Genomic DNA, 23,076 nt, shown 5'->3' with positions numbered 1-23,076 from the left:
CGAGTTATGTAGAGCGAGAATTCCGTAGAGTGAGGAATACATTGAGTTATAATTATGTAGTGAGTATTACGTACTATAATAACCTCTATGCTAATACGTCTTATGGTTCAAATTACAACAAACTTATGCAAAACAACAACAACAATAATAAAATTCCCTCTACCCAAATTCTACAACCATTTAACCTAACTTGACCTGACTAGATATTCCGGTCAAGTGATACCTCGAGGGTCAACCCGAGCTGACCTACATCCACCAAGGTGAACCAAATGACCTTTGCTGACCTTGTGTAAAAACTGGAACGAAACGTGAATTCCCCTAAATTAATGGCATAGTTTATCTTTTTTTTTTGTAACGGTATATTTAAATGCGTTAGAGAGAGATGGTTAGAGAAGGAGGAGGAGGAGGAGGAGGAGGAGGAGGAGGAGGAGGAGGGGAGGAGGAGGAGAGGGAGGAGGAGGAGGAAGGAAGAGACTTCTTATCTTTCCTTCTCAAAGTGACGTATGAAAAATCCACCCTCATTCCCTCTCCCCTCTTCCTCCCCTCACCCACACGCTGCCTCCCTCTCCTCCACCAATCCATTTATTCCTCTACCCCTCAATTCCTTCCCCTCAAACACATTTAATTCCCCTTCCCCTGTCCCCATTTCTCCTCATCTCCCCCCATCACCCCTCACGACCCCTACTCCTATCCTCTAACCCCCCTCTTCACCTTTCTTTCCCTCATCCCCCTCTCCCCTCTTCCCTATCCACCAATGCACTCAGCAGCAGGACAAGTATGGATGCCAGAGGTGGGGCCAAAAAAATACCATTCTCTATACCGTTGAGAATTTAGGTCAAGAGTCTGTGCAGCTGTAATAGTGAGCCATCTATTTTGTGTGTGTATGTGTGTGTAGGAATGTATGTATGTATGTATGTATGTATGTATGTATGTATGTATGTATGTATGTATGTATGTATGTATGTATGTATGTATATGTATGTCTACTTGTTTGTGTGTGTGTGTGTTTGTTTAGGAATGTACTCGTATGTATGTATGTATGTATGTATGTATGTATGTATGTATGTATGTATACCTACTTCTATGTGTATATATATGTGTGTGTGTGTGACGGACAGCCCTAGTCGGCAGGGGAGAAGCCAATGAGATTTTTTGGAGTGATAAAAACTGGATTCCGGATGATAAGTGGAGCTCTGGAGGGAGGCAGAGTAGGATTTTGGAGGGGAAGTGGGATTTTGAGTTTTTGGAGCAAGTTAGAGTGGGATTTTGGAGTAAATGTGGAGTTGTGGAGGAGGAATAGTACAATGTGTAGGAGATGTTGGCTTTTTGGAGTGGCAAGAAGTATATTCTAGGGATTTGGGAGGTTGGGGATTGAGGTTTAGGGATTTTGGAGGTTGGAGTTAAGAGGTTAGGGGATTTTGGAGGTTAGGGGATTTTAGAGGTTAGGGGATTTTAGAGGTTAGGGGATTTTAGAGGTTAGGGGATTTTGGAGGTTAGAGGATTTTGGAGGCAGAAGGAGGAACTTTTTTGGGAAAACTTAAAGGCAAAGAGCTATAGAAGAATAAAGATGCTCTTATTAGTTAACTCTCTCTCTCTCTCTCTCTCTCTCTCTCTCTCCCTCTGTCATAATACAAAAAAAAACGATTAAATTTATTCCAAGTAACGACGATCTGGATTGGATGCCTGAGATACAATGACCCTCCGAAATTTATACAACTCCCGACGCACCCCATCCCACCCACCACCTACCCCACCCCGTCCCCCCACCTCCCCATCCCGTCCCCCCACCAGCCCCCAACTTGCAACATAATTTTTAGCAGCCGAGTGTAATAAATTCCTAACGTGACTTGGCCTGATCTGCATCTACAATTATTAAGCGAGACTCTCTACCAAAATGTTCGGTGGTTAGAGAGGCAATTAATTTTTCTTTTGTTTTCGTTATTTTAGGTTAAGAGGAATCCATGTTTTAATACGGTCCTAAATTGATGTAAATATTAGGATTGGGGGCTATTGTTAGTAAATATTATTGGGGGCTATTATTATGACCTATTATTATTGGGGGCTATTATTATGACCTATTATTATTGGGGGCTATTATTATGACCTATTATTATTGGGGGCTATTATTCTGGGGGTCTGTTAGGAGTGGGACCTATTAAGACTGGGGTCCATTAAGACTGTAGTATACTGAGCTTGGGGCCCATTAGGACAGGTCTATAATCCCAAGAGTTAAGTCAAATTGAGGCATAATTAGACTAAGACCCCAATTAACTACGTCACGTTGGGGCCTAATAGAACTGGTTACACCACGTTGGGGCCTAATAGAACTGGTTACACCACGTTGGGGGCCTAATAGAACTGGGGGCCAATTGAAAGAGTCACTCATTTCTCCCAGGATCGTTTAATTAGGTCAGGGATAACTACGCGGTCCTCTCATTTACAATTCACGAACTGACGCCAAAAGTAAATTATTTTTTGGCGATCACAAATTCCCGTCATAAGGCCGGGGGGAAAAATTGGCTTTGTCTGACTCATCATTTTTTCCCTTTTTACGTCAAAATTTCCTCCAATGAAGCGAAATCGGACGAATTTTTTTTACAATGTTCAATAACACTCTTTGATATATGGTTATAAGCTGTGCCCATTGATACCTATACCAATGTCCTAGTGATACCAATACCGCTATCAATGTCCTAGTGATTGCAAAGGGTACCACTGTCCTAACCTAACCTACTAGCACCAGTATAAGCGTCCCAGTTAACACCCTGTCCTAGTTAGGTTAGGTTAGGTCACTGGTCTAATTCTATACTAATAACCTTCTCTCTCCCTAGCCCTCACCCCCCGGATTACCACTAATATGGCGGAGATCACCTGCCTGGTAATTACCCGTATGTTGACGTACGTGTGTGTGTGTGTGTGTGTGTGTGTGTGTGTGTGTGTGTGTGGGGTGTGTGTGTGTGTGTGTGTGTGTGTGTGTGTGTGTGTGTGTGTGTGTGTGTGTGTGTGCGTGTGTGTGTGTGTGTGTGTGTGTGTGTGTGTGTGTGTGTGTGTGTGTGTGTGTGTGTGTGCTCAACATGCCACAGAGGAGCGGAAACACTAAAGACCTCACTGAACCAAAGGAGAGCTACTAAACGAGCCCAACGACATCAGAGGGCCCAAGGCATAATTCTTCTCAATGAACAACATCCCTGTCACCTATGCAACAAGATCTGCCCCTCCAGGATTGGACTCCATGGTCATCTACGGTGGCATCAGAGGAATAACTCATCAATCATCAATCATCTGGAGCAACGTCGTCAATGACTTCGATGGACTGTGTGTGTGTGTGTGTGTGTTTTTTTTTCTGTATACCCTCATGGTGTTCAAGGCTGCGTTACACGGAGTGACTCCACACCAGGTGCCCGTGTATAGTGGTTACCATTAGATGTACACTGCAGAACGTAGGGAATTACGTGCGCGGATTCAGATATTCCCTTTACGCAACTCTATGTAAACATCCTATACGAGTGTCCATATTTCATCTATGGAAAATATGGTGATAAACGTGCACACACACCCACACACACACACACACACCCACACACACACACACACACACACACCCACACACACACACACACACACCCACACACACACACACACACACACACACACACACACACACACACACCCACACACACACACACACACACACACACACACACACACACACACACACACCACAGTAGAACAATGTCACACGTTTGTTTAAGACCCACACAAAGGCGGCACAGCTGAGAGTATAAACACACGATGTATACTTAGAGATAGTCCACACACAAGACAGCTTCTGCACCTAACTTGGCTGTAGTTAGTGTGTTGTGGGTGCTCATAGGCCAACGCGCTACAGGTTCACAAACTCTTATAAGAAGTTTCACTGCGGTGGTGTGTTTTTATGTCGTCTTGAGACCATCTTGAAGGGGAAGGGTGGTGAGGTTGTGGGGGTGATGACCGTAACCTGACTAGGGAAGGTTTTGGAGTGGGGTTGAAGGGGGTAGCGGCTGTGGTTTACATCATCTATCACAGCGAGGGGAGGATTGTCGCCCAGGTTGGTAATAGCTATGTGGAGGGTTTAATATTAGAGGTGGAGGAGGTGGAGCTGCAGGTGGAGGAGGTGGAGCTGGAGGTGGAGGTGGAGCTGGAGGTGGAGGAGGTGGAGCTGGAGGTGGAGCTGCAGGTTTTGCTGGGAAAATAAAAAGTTCCTATAGCCACCTCCATCATGAATGTCTAGACACTTGAAAGGCGGGGTTGTGTTGAGGTTTGGAGTCACCTTGGCTGGCCATCTTGGAGGGTGTGGGGTTGTTGCCAGGAGGTGAGGTGGAGAAGGAGGACCCAGAGGCTCTCCTGGGAGGTGGTAACACTTTTGTGGCACACGGCCAACTTATAACTTTCTGGATAACTAAGTGGTTGGGGTTAAGACTTACCTTGACCATCTTGGCGGGTGTGAGCTTGTCGCCGAGGTTGATGATGGTGGCGTGGTGGGTGCCAGACTTGAGGCGGAGGAGGACGCGGAAGTTCTCCTGAGAGCTGATAACTTCCCTCTTATGACTCACCACCACAGGGCCGTGAACCTCGTCCTCACCGAAGAAGGTCCAGTGCTCCTGAAGACAGAAAACAAACATCAATTTACAACTAATAGCGTGTTAAGGCAATAACATACATTGTTCCTCATATAGAATTTTTTTTAATGATTAAATACATATAACAAATCAGAACTAAAATCGGAGAACTGTGTGTCGACCGAAGTGTATACAGTACTCCCAGGGTGTTCCTAGCAGTGGTGGTACAGGTGAGTGTGCGCTATATTCACCTATTAACAACAAACACCTGTGAGCACACGTACAGGTGCACTGCCCTCACACCCACTCGTCACACGCAGCTCAGATTATAGTACTGAGTTGTAACATCAACCATATCATATATTACAGCTTATATACAAGTTATATTTTGTTAAAACCTTTACATAGGAAGAAATAGAGAGACCTGTCTTTATCTGTCTCTTTCCAACTATTCTCATACTGTCTACTGTGAACTGATGCGTACCTCTCAATGATCACTACAAGCCAAGTTTGGGAAGCAAGGGAGGACAACATGTCAACATCACTGGTTAGAAGGCAACTAGACAAGACGGCAACTATGGCAACCTCACAACTCCTGCAGCCGGGAAAGCCATCGTGTAGAGAGAGAGAGAGACGTGAGAGATATAGCCCCAGATCTTGGCAACGGGACGACACTTAACACAACCAAAGACTCTCCTCACCCGCTGATCCGATCACTAACTGTCTCTCCTTGTCATCGGCTTTATCGGCACCAGTGGCAGAGGTCAGGTCAACGGACGTCCCAATAAAGTGACTGGCTTTATCGGGAGCCAGTACGAGGTTGCAGGTCAATGGCTCTATATACCAGTTGTGTTATCAGTTAGTTAGTGAGATTAATGGGATGAGTTTGTTCGATTCCATTTCAACTGCAGTTAATTGCGTTCACCGACTGTTTCATTTTAAGTGACTGGCTAATCGCTCACAGGTCCAAGACTGTCCTGAATTGACAAGCTTCTTGGTTTTAGGCTCAATCAATACTTGTGTTTTATTAAGTGACTGACTAATCCGGGCCCTCAAGGCATATATACGCTAAAATAGGTGATTTTTAGGTTAGGTTACGTTACGTTATGTTAGACCAGCAAATCTAAAAAAAAAATACAGGAAAATTACTGATCCAATTAATTAAAGAAACTTCGACTAAACGACTACCGATCCAATGAAATGACGGCTTGGCTAATCAGCAAACCCTAAGGAAGGTTGATACCAATTGCCCATTAACCGCAATCCCTAAAGAAGATAAGGACCGTCCCGATTAGGTGATTAGCTTGTCGTATGCACGCTCGGGAGTGAATGGCTGTCTCGATTCAATGACTTTGGGAACTATGCTTAAATGACTAACTTAATGGACAACCTCCCTAAATGGACCACCTCCATCAATGGACCACCCAGCTATCCCTATTAAGTGATCGGCTTATCGGGACGGTGGCAGGTTGAACGACTGTATCGGGTCAACGTCCGTGCCAGATAGAGGGTGACACCTGTTGCTAATGCAAGGTTGTTGTTGTGTATTCCAGGTCAGGCTGATTCTGTACTACCGCCCCCCCCCCCCTCTCTCTCTCTCTCTCTCTCTCTCTCTCTCTCTCTCTCTCTCTCTCTCTCTCTCTCTCTGTCTCTAGCTATTTATCCAGCTCTATAGCTTATCTATCTATCTTGCTTTACTCTAATTCACACAGATAGATAGATAGATAGACAGATAGATAGATAGATAGATAGACAGATAGATAGATAGATATGAATTAGATAGATACAGACATACAGGCTGATAGATAGACACATAAATAGATAGTTAGATCTCTCACTGCTAGTAATCATGAGGCAGGTATCCCGCCCACCTCGCGTCACAGGTGTGTGGGTCGAGCTCTGATACGTGGCTCACACACCTGTACACCCGCCTACAGCTATTTCCCAAGTTATTTCTCAAGTTATTTCTCAAGTTATTTCTCAAGTTATTTCTTAGATTATTTCTCAAACACACCCCCCCCCCACCTCCTCTCCCTACTCTTTCTCCCTTCCTCCTCCTCATTATCACCATCTTCCTGCTCCTTCTCCTCCTCCTTCTCATCATTTCCCCCTCTTCCTCCTCCTCTTCCTTATCTTCTTCCTCCTCCTCCTCTACACTAAGATTCCTCAGTAGCGTAAGAGGAGAGAGAGAGAGAGAGAGAGAGAGCTTTTGTGTGTGTGTGTGTGTGTGTGTGTTTGTGTGTGTGTTAGCCATCTTTCTTGACCAATGTAAACCAAATATTAGTACACACACAGTATACAACTTTCTCTGTCTGTCTGTCTGTCTGTCTGTCTGTCTGTCTCTATTTACATGATCAACTCTCTGTCTCTGTCTTTATTTGTCTGTTTATCATTCTCTCTCTCTTCGTCTCTTATTGTCTCTCTCTATTTACGAGTTTCCTCTCTGTCACAGTTAAATATGGGTGTAATGGCTGTAGATGGCAACACATCAACGGCATGACAAACAATAAACCCCATCTCTCTTCTCCTTCTCTGTCTATCTATCTGTTTTATACCTGATCCCTGTCTATCCATATGTCTGTCCCTCTGTCTCTTTAAAATTTACTAAAGACTTAATAAAGTGAAGTCAAATGAGAGAGAGAGAGAGAGAGAGAGAGACACAGAGAGAGAGAGACAGAGAGGTGTGTGTGTGTGTGTGTGTGTGTGTGTGTGTGTGTGTGTGTGTGTGTGTGTACATGACAAGCACAGCCACATGACAATATAATGACAAGGCGTGACAGCAATACGCTCTTAGGTCGTCGGTTAATGCACGACTTGGGTGACACATGGCGCCGTGGTCAGGGAGGGCGTGGAGAGGCCCCTGCACACACACACACACACACACACACACACACACACACACACACACACACACACACACTAATTCTGACCCTAATTAACCAAAACATAACTGAACCATTAGAACTGGGGCCCTATTGAAAACCCTGATTCATTAGGGTCTGGAACCCATTAGGTTTAAATCAATTGAGACTCCATTAGATCTTACAGCCAACCAGGTCTGAGCTCACTAGATCTGGGGCCCACCTGGTCTAGGGTCCAGTAAGTCAAGGTCCAATAGATCCAGTCCAATTAGGTCTTGGGTCTAGTAGTCAGCCCATTAAGTCTATACAGTCCATTAGGTCTGGGGTCCATTAAGAATGGGCTTGAGGATAACGAACCCACGAATATACGAACCCACGCAAGACCAAAAACCCACGAACCCATAGCTGTGATACACCATCACCACAGCTCGGCACAGCCATACCGCCAGACCCCAAGCCAGAACCTCCAGACCCCATCATACCCCTGACCCAAGCCAGAACCCAGACCCCATCATACCCTGTCAGACCGAAGCCAGAACCCAGACCCAATCATACACCCTGTAGACCAAGCCTGAACCTCCAGACCCCATCACACCCTGTCAGACCCAAGCCAGAACCTCCAGACCCATCATACCCTGTCAGACCCAAGCCAGAACCCCCCAGACCCCATCAACAATCAGACCCAAGCCAGAACTCAAGACCCCATCACACCCGTCAGACCCAAGCCAGAACCCCCAGACCCACCATACCCCATGTCAGACCCAAGCCAGAACCCCAGAACCCATCACACCCTGTCAGACCCAAGCCAGAACCTCCAGACCCCATCATACCCTGCAGACCCAAGCCAGAACCTCCTGACCCCATCATACCCCCGTCAGACCCAAGCCAGAACCTCCAGAACCCATCATACCCTGTCAAACCCAACCAGAACCCAGACCCCATCACACCCTGTCAGACCCAAGCCAGAACCTCCAGACCCCAACAACACCTGTCAGACCCAAGCCAGAACCCAGACCCCATCAACCCCTGTCAGACCTAACCAGAACCCCAGACCCCATCACACCTGTCAGACCCAAGCCAGAACCTCCAGACACCATCATACCCTGTCAGACCCAAGCCAGAACCCCAGACCCCATCACACCCTGCCAGACCCAAGCCAGAGCCCCAGACCATCATACCCCTGTCAGACCCAAGCCAGAACCTCCAGACCCCACCACACCCTGTCAGACCTAAGCCAGAACCTCCAGACCCCACCATACTCCGCCAGACCTTACCAGACCACCCCTGTACTAACTATCGTACTCCTCACAAGGTTAAAAGGCCAATCAGATTCTCGAAGGACTGCACGTTAATATATTTAATCGTAACGAAAGAGGTTACAGAATCACCAAACTCACACACACACACACACACACACACACACACTTCAACATACACGCAAAGGATGATGGTAGGGGGGGGAACAGGTAGGTTGGGGGTGAAAGGGAGGTGAGGGAGGGTAAGGGGTCAGAGAGGAGGGAGGTGAGGTAAGGGTGAGAGGGGTAGTAAGGGTGGAGAGGGAGGGGTGAGGGGGGGGTAAGCAGAGAGGAGGGTGAGGGGGGGCCAAGGGTGAGAGGAGGTAGAGGGGTAAGGCAACGGTGAGAGGGAGGAGGGGTGAGAGGAGTAAGGTAAGGGTGGATGGTGGAAGGGAGGGAAGGCAGTGTTGTTGGAGGGCGTAAATAACACCAGAACTTAAAGTTAACACAAGACCCGTCATTCTCGCTGGTTGAATGGATGCTAGACTGCTTGAAGATGTCTGCCTGTCTGTCTGTCTTTCTTTCTTTGTCTGTCTGCCTGTCTATTTTTTTTCTCCGTCTGCTTTGCATTTTTCCTTTTACTCTGCCTCTATATTTTTGGCTCTCTCTCAGGTAGGTCAAGGGAGGATGAGGTGGTGAAGGAAGGAGAAGGGAGGAGGAGAATAAGAAAGTGAGTGTTACACAACCAGGTTAATAACAGCACCAACCCACAGTAGTCACTAGTCTAGGGGCGGGTGGGCAGCGGGGATCGGCAGGAACAGGGACGAGGTTGGAGATGGGCAGGGCTGTGGTCAATCCCCATCCATCTTTCCTCACTCCTCCTTCCCTCTTGATGGTGGGGAGGGAAGGGATGTTGAAGAGATATGGTGGGGAAGAGAGAGAGGTTACATGTTTTTGGTCAGCCTCCCTCCAACATCAGCTGTTATAGATGGCTAGGTAGGAGTAGGGGGGTGTAAGAGGGAGGGTAGGAGGATAGTTGTAAGAAGGAAGTTGGGAGGAATGAAGATAGATGACCGTACACCACTGCAACACACCCACACACATCACAACGTTCAACATACACCCACACACTCAACACAAATAACCAACACACCCACCCACCCACACTTACATAATAAGTTTGCCCCTCGCGTGTAACGAGATGGCAGCCCAAGGCCACCTAGGCATGAATTTGTTTAAGGTAGAAGCTGTCACTAACACAACAACCACACCCTAAGTTAACGAGCTGCATGACCTAGTGTCAGGAATAGTCCGAGAAGACAACTCGCCAACTGCACTGGCTAACCATACCCCAAACACGATCCGCAAATCGATTAACATCCAGGTCCCCAATTACTGCGGTAGACAGAGACAAATGGCGTAAAGAAACCTGCCCATAGTTTCACCCCTGCCGGGGATCGAACTCGCTTGCAAGGCGAGCATGATGACAATACACTACAGGTCTCCATCCTAACACCCACCCACACCTATCCCCCAAACACACCCCGTTACCCTCCAACACACCACACCCACAAAAAGTGCATTTATCACGATGATGTAGAGAAGGGTGTAATTATGTGACCATGAGGTGTAACGGTGGCGTTGCGACACTCACGGTGTAGTGAAGGTGTACTGTATGTAGTGATGGTTGGTACACACACACACACACCTCAGTATTCAGTCAACAGACGTCACATGCTTTGATCTTGACGTGGAAGCTAAGTATGTTGTTTACAAGTGAAGTGTTAACAAACACTCCTTCAGTATTCAGACACCACCCAGGACAACAGGTGACAGGTGAGGGTGGTGTGTTAATGAGACACTAGACCTCACCTGTGAATTTATCTACAGTCTTAATGTTAATCTGACGCCATTATTGTAATTTTCTTTGTTGTTTTGATAATATATATATACCGCATACCTGGTGGTTTAACAGTTATAGCACTCATAAAACAACTGGAAAATGATGGTTTAACAGGCACTTCAGTACTTACAAACCAATTTAAAGGTTTTATGATTCAATCACTGAAAGTCATTTAATACTTTTGGTTTAAGTTGCATCATTATATCGTTAGATCCTACTATAGATTGCTAAAAATAAATTGTCTGTCTGTCTGTCTGTCTGTCTATCTGTCTGTCTGTCTGTCTGTCTGTCTGTCTATCTATCTATTTAGCTCTTTACTGTTGTCCTTCTGTCCAGGATTTTCTGTCTGAATGTCTGTCTCCTTTCTGTCTATCTCTTGCTCCCTTCTTTATCTGTCTATTTGTCTGTCATTCCTTCCTTCGCCCCCTGTCTTCCTTGCCTCCTCCCTCTTCCTTCTTTTTATATTCCTTCCTCCTTCTCTTCCTTCTCTCTCCCTCTCCTACACATACAGTAGTTGGGAAGGGAAGGAAGGAAGGAAGGAAGGGAGGAAAGAAAGGATGGGAAGGAGTCAGAGAAGAAGGATGGGAAAAGGGAGGAAGAAGGAGAATATCTAAGAAGAGAAGGAAGAGGAGAAAGTAAAGGAGTGAGGAAAGCAAGGAGGGAAGAGTGTAAGAAAGCAGGAGTAGAAGGAAGGAAGTAAAGAAGGAAGAGAGGAAGGTGAGGAAAGAAAAGACGGGGAGGATTTAAAGAAAGCATGAAGGAGTGAGGAAGTGGTAGTCAAGGGTGAGTGGCCTTGCTGGGTAGTGGCACTGGACTTGCAAGTGACCAGAAAACCTAATCAAACCCACTTACTCCCTGAATAGCTAATTACTGCTACCACCACCACCACCCCACAACTACTAGCATCAGGGACATTAGTGGTAGTGGTGGTAGCAGAAGTAGTCATGATTGTGGTAGTATTAGCAAGAATGTAGTAGCGTAGTGGTAGTAGTAGTAGTAGTAGTAATTAGTAGTAGTAGTAGTAGTAATAATAATAATAGTTGTAGTAGTAATGATGATATTTGTAGTAGTAGCAGTAGTAGTTATAGAAGCAGTTGCACTAATAGTCAATAATTATAACCCGGTGCCACCACCCACCACCCACTACAACAACCATCGCGCCTGGCAAGAAGGAACTACACCCAACGCTGCCGGGTTGCCATGAAACAACCCTCCCCCGGACAAGTGAAAACGATGCCTCCTGCCGTCACAAGACCTGAATACCTATCGCGCTGCTCTTTTCTAAACATCCTCTTGCCCTGAATTATAATGATGCTTAGGTTTCTTAATGTAATTTCCAACTTGAAGACGTTTTATATGTTATTTCAGACCGAGGTGTAAAGGTCGCGTGCGTGTGTGTGCGTGCGTGTGTGCGTGTGAAGTTATTTTTTTGTCATTTTATGATTATATTTATTCCTTCTTCTTCTTTATCGGTTTGTCTGTCTTGTTCTCTCTATTTATCTCCTTTTACTCCTCTCTTTTTCCTCCCCTATCTTCATTTATCTATCTATTTATTTAGGTTTTTTGTCTATCCATCATAAATCATTCTCTCACTCTTTCATCATCCACCTATCCACCCACTCATCCACCTCCTACCCAGCCTTTCACTCGACCACCCATTTCCAACCACCCATTTAGCCACCCATTACCTTACCACCCACCACCTCCCACCACCCACTCACACCACACCACTTAGCCACCCATTACCTTACCACCCACCACACCTCCCCACCCACCACTACCTCCCCACCCACCCACCCCACCACTTCCTCCTAGCCCTAACCCTAAACGCAGCCATCGCGTCAGCCACACACACACAATTGACTATCCTCAACTCCGCCTCCTATCCACCTCTACCCATCCGTTTGTGGAGTCTATCCTCTCTCTCTCTCTCATTATGCTTATGTATTCCTATCCACGTTTTATCCGTCTCGTCTATCCCTCGGTAATCCTATCCAGAGAGTCTATTTATTCAACAAATTTGTCTATTTGTTTCATATCTATACGAGGCTATTCTTCTCTAAACCCGTTCTCATCCTTAAGTCTTAGACACACACACACACACACACACACACACACACACACACACACACTACCGGATGCAACACTCCTTCAACACCGTGACCCCCCAACACCGCCGCCTTACACTTCCGCCTCCAGCCAACCGAGAAACACGATTATCACGCACTGCAACTGACTCGAGATGAAGAACTTACAACACGCTCATAACATTATCTGGCAACTATGCAACATTTAAATTGGATTTATCATACATTCTTCAACTCGATAAAAATTATCGAGTATCCAATAATTACTCCCAAGATTATCAATAACCTAACCAAAGCTAACCTAAACCTAACATAATCTAACCAAAGCTAACCTAAACCTAACCTAAATTTAAGCAAAGCTAACCTAAACCTAACCTAAATCCCTTCCAAAGCTAACCTAAACCTAACCTAAATCTAAGCAAAGCTAACCTAAACCCAACCAAAGCTAACCTAAACCTAAATCTAACCAAAGCTAACCTAAACCTAACCAAAAGCTAGCAAAAACCTAACCTAACCAAATCCCGTCCTCCAGGTAGCAGTAGGGGGTTAAGCTTCAATTGAAGGAGCAGTGTGGTGGGGGTAATCTGCAGTTGATCCGATCGTCTGTGGCACAAACGTGTGGCCAGAGTTACGTGTAGCCTTGTGGGAGAGGCAGCTGGTGGTGGGCCAGTGACAAGTAGAGAGGACATGAATGGGGTTCCTCTTGTGATGTAGGCCATCTTGTATGTTTACATTTGGTGAGATTATGCTTGATGAGTGGCGCTCCTTCTATTTCTAGTGAGGTCTCTTGTTTATAAATGTGAGAGAGAGTCCATCACCATTACAGTCATTGCCATCACTATCACCATCACCCATCATCACTACTAACACTATAACCACCTACCTACCAGCATCAACTACCAACACCACATCTCACCACCAGCAAACAACATCACCAAAAACCATCACGACAGTCACCACTACCTGCTAACACCACAGCTATCCTCACAATCACCACTACCACCACCAACCACCGCTGCCACCATAATAACCAATCACCAATCACCATCATGACCAGAACACACACACACCTGGAGAGTATCTTGGGGATGAGTCATGAAAGTAGGATGGTTGAAATAGTTTCCCGCAGCTGCCAATGATCACCTAGTCTTTATTGTCTCGCTTCACCAGGTATGTCACCCCCAACACACACACACACACACACACACGACATACACTCTTACACTGACGTAGTCTGGGTTGGTAGGCGTATATATTTTTATGTTGAAATATGTGTTAAAAATATTATATTGGTCAAGACACGCACATACAGAGAGATCACATCAAGTCGTCTACTCATTAACATCATCTGCCTCACCTCGACACATCACCTTAAGGTAATTTTAACACGTAATCTTTCTACCTGTTATTTTAACATTATCTCCCCACTTTAACCTGTATCATATGAAACTTTTAACAACCCTGAGACTCTTAACTTCTTGTTAATTATGTTATATTACGAGAGGTGTAGCTTTAAAGAGTCATTCTAACGTATTTTCTTTAAGCTATTACGAAGGGTCTTAGGCTCATATTGTTATAACATCACTGTCATATTGCCTTCACCTCTCATATAAACACCAGTCACATTGCCTTCACCTCTCATATAAACACCAGTCATATTGCCTTCACCTGTCATATTAACATCACTGTCATATTACCTTCACCTGTCATATTACCTTCTCTTGCATTAATTACCCTCGTCATTTTAACATGCTAAATTTCTCTCACTCTGTCATTGTTAACTCTTTTCACATTTAACCTTAATTAACCTGGTCATTAACGCGATAGTATTTGTTAATATCTTGTATTACTTCACTAGAGTGTTGTCTCAGTGAGGGAGGAGGGAGGAGGGAGGAGGAGGAAGGAGGGAGGAGGAGGGTGAGGAGGAGGGAGGGAGGGAGGGAGGGAGGAGGGAGGGAGGTGAGGGGGAGGGAGGGAGGAGGGGTGAGGGAGAGGGAGGGAGGAGGAGGAGGGTGAGGAGGGGTGAGGGAGGAAGAAGGGTGAGGGAGGGAGGGAGGGAGAGGGAGGGAGGGAGGGAGGGGTGAGGGAGGGAGGGAGGAAGGAGGGAGGAGGGAGGGAGGGAGGAGGGAGGGGTGAGGGGGGAGGGAGGGAGGGAGGAGGAGGGGGAGGAGGAGGAGGAGGAGGGAGGGAGGGGGGAGGGAGGAGGAGGAGGGAGGGAGGAGGGAGGGGGAGGAGGGAGGGAGGGAGGGAGGGAGGGAGGGAGGAGGAGGAGAGAGTAGGACTGAGGTGGGAGGGAGAGAGTGGGACTGAGGTGGGAGGGAGGGAGGGAGGAGGGAGGGGGTGAGGGGAGGAGGGAGGGAGGAGGGGTGAGGGTGGGAGGGAGGGAGGGAGGAGGGGTGAGGGGAGAGGAGGGAGGGAGGGAGGGAGGGAGGGAGGAGAGAGAGAGAGTAGGACTGAGGTGGGAGGGAGAGAGAGGGAGGAGGGATGGAGGGAGAGTCACTGAGTTACCATCAGTATGTCAAGGAGAGCAAGATCACCAGCCAGCCTCCCATCCCATCTCCTCTCTCACTGATCACCCTCCTATCCTTAATCCATCCAGCCTCCCATTACTCCTACCCACTCCATGTATGTCTATCCACATTGCATATACATTTATCCACGCTGTATATAGATCTATCCAGACTGTATATACTGTAGATCTATCCACGCTGTAAATATGTCTATCCACTGGGTATTGAGGTATTAAGCACACTTTAAGTACGACCCCGGTACGGACACTGATTAAGGACACAGTACGGACGTGATACGGTCTAGGGGTACGGCCATCAGATAGTTTTAATTACCACAGGTGACAGGTAGACAGGTAGTGGGCACAGGTAATGGGCACACACATGAGGGGGTCGGGTAACAGGTAAAGGACCCATCATCCGCACATCATGGCCCTAAAAACCCATGGTCCGTACCCATAAACCTCCTGTAGAATGTAATCTCATGGTCCGTGATTATGGGTACGTTCCACGGACACGGACGCAGAAGGAGCGGTAGCTAGGGTTCCCACGCGACCGTCTCCACCGCCCGGAGATATGGTCGGGTCTTCCTGTGCGTGTGGTGAGAAAGGTCTGACCTAGGATTTGGGGGGGCAGCCTAACCACGATGGCCTCTTTGCTACCATTAAACTACCCTTATACGCGTGGGTTATGGGTGAGAGAGAGAGAGAGAGAGAGAGAGAGTCACCAGACACATACACACACTAAATGAGACAGACAGACAGACAGACAGACAGACAGACAGACAGGTGGATCATCACTATGGGAATGATCCAGGTGGACACAAGACCTTATTTACCTTAGAGAATGAAGACTGACTAACATACGTACGCAACAAGTGAACACCTGCGGCCACTATGACAAGTATTTCCTTTGACTTTCACTTTGCCTGTCTGTCTTTCTGTCTTTTTACTACTCTACATCTTAGTCTTCCTGTCTGTCTTTTTAGCGACCTGTCTATCTATCATCTGTCTGACATCTATCTATCTAATTTTCTGTCTGTGTGTCTGTCTTTCTCGCAATCTATCAATCTATTTATCTCTCTCTCTCTCTCTCTCTCTCTCGTGTCTGGTCGAGGTATTTCCCCCTTGACGTGTGTATCTGAGAGGAGCACAAATCACACACCTTGACTACACCTGCAAAAACTCGACCCAATTCTACTCTGCTTGTCTCCTGCTTCGCACTGTCCTCCTCTCTTGATTTTTCTCTTGATCTTCATTTATTCATTTTTTCTTGTTCTTCCTTGTCTTCCTTTATTTATTTTCTCGTTGTTCTTCCTTCTTCCTTCTTCCTTATCTCCTGCTTCTTATTGTCCTTCCTTTATTAAATTTTCTCTTGTTCTTCCTTCTTCTCTTCCTTGTATTCCTCTTTTTATCCGAGTTATTCTTATTTTATTTTCCTTTTCTTTCTTAATTTACTCTGTCCCTCTTTTCTTATCTTCTCTTTCTGTTGTAGTTGATTTCTTCTCTTCTTTATCCTTCTTCTCTTTCTCCTGCCCCTCCTCTCCTCTTCCTCCTTATCTACACCCTCTCCTCCTCCTCCTCCTCCTTATCTACACCCTCTCCTCTTCCTCCTTATCTACACCCTCTCCTCTTCCTCCTTATCTACACCCTCTTCTCCTCCTCCTTATCTACACCCTCTCCTCTTCCTCCTTATCTACACCCTCTCCTCTTCCCCATTCCTCCTTTTATTTCTCCTTTTATTTCTCCTCCTCCTCCTCCTTATCTACAACCTCGCCTCCTTGTCCTCCTCCTCCTCAGCATACCTGGGTCCACCCTTGTCTCTCTCTCATCTTTGTGTGGAGGAAGTGAGGCCAAAAAAAAAAGAAGTGGTATAATGTACGTTACTGTTGACCAAACACACACACACACACACACACACACACACACACACACACACACACACACACACACAGGCCATGGCTTAGCACCCTGGGCATATTGATGGGGGGGGTGGAGAGAGAGGTAGAGATGGAAATGAAAGGAAGGTAGGTAGATGGTGAGATACTGAGAGAGAATGAGGGAGGGGGAGGGGAGGGAAGGCAATAAAATGAAGAACAAAAACAACAAAAGAACAAAGCAAGAACAATAAAGGGAGAGGCGAAGAAGACGAAAGAACGAAACAACAGCAAGAACAAAAGAACAACACAGCCACCCTTTAGCAGGTGTAACACGGTAACATCAATTATCTCACCTGCGTTTCAAGCCTGAGGGTTCTAACATCCACGACCACGGAAAGAAAAATGAGAAAGAAATGGCAAGTTCCCGGGTTGTCGTATGAAGTATGGATGGGCTGAGGGGAGGAGGAAGAGGGAGATGACAAGGAGGGAGGAAGGAAGAGGAGGAGGGAAGGAAGAGGAGGAGGAAGGGGAGGAGGAAGGAAGAGGGAGGGAAGGAGGAGGAGGAAGAGGAGGAGGAAGGAAGAGGAGGAGGAAGGGGAGGAGGGGGAAGAATAGGAGGAGGAGGAGGGGGAAGAATAGAAGGAGGAGGAGGAAGGAAGAGGAGGAGGGGGAAGAGGAAGAGAGGAGGAGGGGGAAGAGGAAGAGAGGAGGAGGAGGAGGATAGTAATAATTATAATAATGATAATAATAACTGCCCTAAACAAGGTAATAACAATAACAACAACAACAATAACAAGGGGCCATGAACAACAATAATAACACGAACATCAATAACACCAACAACAACAACAATAACAAGAGGACCCTGAACAAAGTAATAACAACAATAACAACACTAACAAGAGGACCCTGAACAAAGTAATAACAATAATAACACTAACAAGAGGACCCTGAACAAAGTAATAACAACAACAACACTAACAAGAGGACCTTGAACAAGGTGATCTGGCGTGGGAGGATGAGATCTTGACGCCCTCGGGTGGATGTAATGGATGAATTTTACTTCTCTGTCTGAACACTGGTCGACATAGTGGGAGGCTGCAAATGTGGGGGAGAGGAGGAGGAGGTTGTGGTGGTAGAGAAGAAGAAGAAAGAAGAAGAAAGAAAGAAGAAAGAAGAAGGAGAAAGAAAGAAAGAAGAAAGAAAGAAAGAAAGGAGGAGGAGGAGAGAAAGGTGAGGTATAAGAAAAGGAGGGAGGGGGAGGAGGGAGGAGGAGGAGGTGGTAGAAGAAGAAGAAAGAAAGAAAGAAGAAAGAAAGAAAAGAAGAAGGAGAGGAGGAGACAAGTGCATAGAAAGGAGGGAGGAGGAGGAGGAGGGAGGAGGGTGGTAGAAAGAGAAGAGAGGAGGGAGAAAGAATGGAAGGTAGGAAGGAAAGAAATGAAAGAAAATGTACATAAAAGAGAAAGAAGAAGAATAACAATAACCAAACAGGAAAGAATAAACAAAAATAAAACAAAAACTAAACCAAACTAAAAAAACGAAAAAAAAAACACCAAAATAAATCTTACACTAAAAAAAAAAATCCAAAACGGAGGCGGACCAAGAGCAAAACATATAAAATTAACAGCTAACCCCAGCTATAAATACACACACACACACACACACACACATACACACACACACACACACACACACACACACACACATACATACACACACACATACACACACACACACACACACACACACACACACACACACACACACACACACACATACACCCAGTATTGCTATTCAAGGTCAGCCATAATTTAGGGGGGGTTTCATTTCTATACTTTATTTAATATATACGTTAAGTTAGTTCACCTGAATGACTTTTAGGATCCAAGTTTATTTTACCAGACGATTATTCACCCTAACCTAACGTAACTCACCTCAGAGAGCGTGAGGGTGATTGATCTTCAGGTGAAATAAATTGGGCTGTCTAATTATCAGGTGATTCGGTTTAATTTATCTAAAGAGGATAGAGTTGGCCTCCATGACACACCTGCCAGAGAGCAATATATTTACGCGTTCTCTGATTGGTCCACGATGTTTATATACGAGAATGTTTTTATATATTTTTACCTGGTCTGTCTGTCTGTCTGTCTGTTTGTATGTCTGTCTGTCCACCCGTCCGTATCTATCTATCTATCTATCTAAATAGGCGGACAGGTAAGCTCATTAACAGGTACACACGTTGCTAAGGGCCACAGGTAATACACATCATTAAGTGAAGGTAAACAACACCTTACATAGCCCAGGTGAGAGCTAATTAATCACCAGGTGTACTCACGTTGCCCAGGAAGTAGCGGCGGTAGTAGGTGGCCGTCTCATCCGTCTCAAACTTGTTGTTAGAGTTGTTGTTGACGTACTGGTGGTCCGCGTCCGTCGTGTTCTCATCCCAGTACTCCCCGGTAGATGGCAGCACCACCTGGGGAAACAAGAAGATACGGGGGAAAGTTAGAAGTGGATGAATTGGTCGTTCTTTTTGGGTATTGTTGTTGGTATCTCTCTACCCCAGTTTACCGGGGTAGGGAGATACCGGTAGAATATTAGTTGATGCTCTTGCAGGCCCAGTACATCCCGGCCCTTAGTTCTGATAGGTCCCAGTGCTAACCTAATGATTTGAGCTCCTAAAGACTGGGGTGTTTGCTTGCCAAGTACCTCCTCCTCCAGTACCTCCTCCTCCAGTACCTCCTCCTCCAGTACCACCTCCTCCAGTACCTCCTCCTCCAGCATCTATTACTCCAATATCTTTCTCCAATATCTCCCCTCAGTACCTCTCCCTCAAGGCTAATCTAGCTCAAGGCCAGACGAGGAGGAGGAGGGGGAGGAGATCGTGGGATTCACCTGAAGGAGAGGGAGAAGAGGATAGGAGAGAGGGGTGGGGAGAGGAAAATGAGAGGGGAGAGGGGGTGTGAAGGTGATCGTGGGATACACCTGAGGGAGTGGTCAGGAGGGGGGGTGGAGTGGGAGGTTGGTGTAGCTGGGGAGAGATGAAAGGAGGGAGGGAGGGAGGGAGAGAGGGAAGAAGGAAGAGATGGATGGAGGGATGGAGGGATTGAAGGAGGGGTGGAGGGAGGGAGGGAGGGAAGAAGGGAGAGTTGGGAGGGAAGGAGGGAGGGAAGGAGGGACTCACCAGCATACCTCCAAAATAACAAGCTCGGTGGGAATGTCAATGTATTTATTTATATTTTTTGTGACCTGACTCATCGTGAATCACTTCCTCCAATAACGAGAGCGTAACGAACCCAATCACCAGACCCTCGTTAATGGCAGTAAACGTCTTCAGGCGATCACGTACGCCGCTGAACGTGAGACGGGTGAACGCACATGAGCGTGAGATGGGTGAACGCAGATGAACGTGAGATGGGTGAACGCAGATGAACGTGAGACAGGTGAACGCAACTGAACGTGAGATGGGTGAACGTGACAGAACGTAAGTGAACGTTGCGGATAATATGGTATGTGAAGGTGACATCGTAACTAGAACGGATCCGAACACCAAGTGAACGCCACAGAACGTCACTAAACCCCACATATACGTACACTAAACCCCACAGAACGTACACTAAACCCCACAGAACGTACACTAAACCCCACAGAACGTACACTAAACCCCACAGAACGTACACCTAAAACACATAATTTTATATACATTTCCACAGCGTTATCGAGCACCACATCTCAATACCACCAGTTGTTATTGCAGCACCAGGGCGGAGACAGACAGGTAAACATTATCATTACAAACACAGGTACAGGTAATATATCTTATTTGTTTCTCTGTCATTATCTATAATCTGTGTGTGGTTGGCATTATTACTATTATCATTATTATCATTATTTTATATTTTTATATGTATTTTATTATTATTATTATTATTATTATTATTATTATTATTATTATTATTTCTACGCACAAACGTTTATAATCCCTCACTCCTACACCCAACGTTCTTACACTCCTACACCCAACGTTCCTACACTCCTACAACCAACGTTCCTACACTCCTACAACCAACGTTCCTACACTCCTACACCCAACGTTCCTACACCCCTACAACCAACGTTCCTACACTCCTACACCCAACGTTCCTACACTCCTACACCCAACGTTCCTACACTCCTACAACCAACGTTCCTACACTCCTACAACCAACGCTCTTACCTCCTACACCCCAAGAAAATTTATTTCCTTCACATCCACCAGAAGAGAACTCCCTAGCCTCAACTTTACTCTTCTTTACCTTTCCATCTATTCATTCCTTCCTCAATCCTCACGTCTTCCCAACAGCATCCACCCATTGTTGACTCTTGCTTCCTTCTCGCCCCCCCCTCCTCCCAGGCAGGCATCCTATGTGTTTTCTCTACTAGGATCTCAATACGTGTCTACTATGAATCGTATTCCTTGCTTGGATGTTACCAATAGCATCCTACGAGTGGCATTCCCTGTTAGGATGTTGGCAATAGGATCTTACGAACGCCATCTCCCGCTAGGATACTCTAGATAAAAACCTTTAGCTTCCACCTGCAGTCCTTCAACGTCGAGATCCTGACAGATGATCTCAGGTAAAAGGCATTCATGTGTGTCTTCCTGCTGAGAGAGAGAGAGAGAGAGAGAGAGAGAGAGCAGAAAAGGAAGGACAAATAACTAAACATCCTTCATCTTCCTCAACACGAGTATCTCCTTCCTCCCTCCCTCTACCTTTCCCCTATCCTCTCCCCTCCCCTACCCCCCACCCTTCCCTCCCTCCCTCTACCTTTCCCCTATCCTCTCCCCTCCCTGCCCCCACCCTTCCCTCCCTCTCACTGTCTCTCAAGGTAATGAAATGGAGGCCCTTCAATCTCTCCTCCAGCACCTTGGGCCGATCTTAACCTCACCCTCGAGTACAACCTCCAGCCTTCCCAGACTCCTTCATCTCACTAGGGCATCAAAGGCTCTCACACAAGATAGCCTCCGTTCAGTTGCTCGCTCTATTTCCTCTACTCGGGGGGGAAAAAATTGATAAGAAAAAAATATATTCTCTTAACTTTCTCATATTATTTTTTTACTTTGTATTTTTATTTAGATTTTTATTGTTAATTTTGGATTTTTTTTATGGTATTTTTATTTTGAATTTTATACAAAGTAGTGGTATAATAAGCGAGTTTAGATCGAGGTCCGTTAGATGCGAGGCCTTCATCTTTAACGGACTATTTGGAAGAGGAAAGTCCGTTAAATCGAAGTCCGTTATATAGCGATTTCATTATTACGATTCAGAGTTGTAGCCTCTCTCTCTCTCTCTCTCTCTCTCTCTCGCTATGTTAAGCCACCACCACCATCCTTTCCACCGTCATCTCCTGTAGGATATTCTCAGCTTCAGTTCCTACACCTCCTTTTCAGAACCCTTTAGTAACCTCTCCAGGTCTAAGAATCCTAAACCTCCTTCATCTCTCCCTATATAAAAATCCTATAACCATATCCTTTTATATTAGACACATCCCAACATTATCCTACACCCATGCCATCAAATATTAGTAGGATGCTCATAGATTCACATCCTACACCTCCCTTAGAGAATCCTACGACAATATCCTTCTTCTCAACACACACACACACACACACACACACACACACGTCCTAATACCTAATCCTTCCTCTCCTAACACTTACCACATATAAGGAACCAATAACATCCTGATCTCCCGTTAGGATACTTTCTAGACAGTGATGTACAGCTGATGGTAATGGTGATGGTGATGGTGATGGTGATGGTGCCCCTCTTCCTCTCCTCCCTCCATTCCTCCTGATGAAACTCCACCACTCCATTTCATCTCAGGTACTTGTAGTCTATACCTGGCCACGTCATTCAGGTGTTTTATAGCGTGTGTGTGTGTGTGTGTGTGTGTGTGTGTGTGTGTGTGTGTGTGCGTGTGTGTGTGTGTGTGTGTGTGTGTGTGTGTGTGTGTGTGTGTGTGTGT

At 46.0% G+C, this 23,076-nt stretch overlaps 1 protein-coding gene across 8 annotated transcripts in view; it reads right to left on the bottom strand.

Moving 5' to 3' along the window:
• LOC121862192 (rap1 GTPase-activating protein 1-like) overlaps positions 1 to 23,076 on the bottom strand; it is a 193,118-nt gene that overhangs the window by 36,186 nt on the left and 133,856 nt on the right. For all 8 annotated transcript variants that reach the window (XM_042360277.1, XM_042360278.1, XM_042360279.1 and 5 more), the window contains 2 exons: positions 19,406 to 19,543; positions 4,464 to 4,640 (listed from right to left, as the gene is read on the bottom strand). In XM_042360277.1, coding sequence (XP_042216211.1) covers positions 4,464 to 4,640; positions 19,406 to 19,543 — 315 coding nt within the window. The remainder of the gene's footprint in view (positions 1 to 4,463; positions 4,641 to 19,405; positions 19,544 to 23,076) is intronic.

This window comes from Homarus americanus, unplaced genomic scaffold (genome assembly GCF_018991925.1).
Source record: "Homarus americanus isolate GMGI-L3 unplaced genomic scaffold, GMGI_Hamer_2.0 scaffold25013, whole genome shotgun sequence".
Taxonomy (NCBI): Eukaryota; Metazoa; Arthropoda; class Malacostraca; order Decapoda; family Nephropidae; genus Homarus; species Homarus americanus.
The sequence above is the reverse complement of the archived record's forward strand: the minus strand, read 5'-3'. Positions and strand labels throughout refer to the sequence as shown.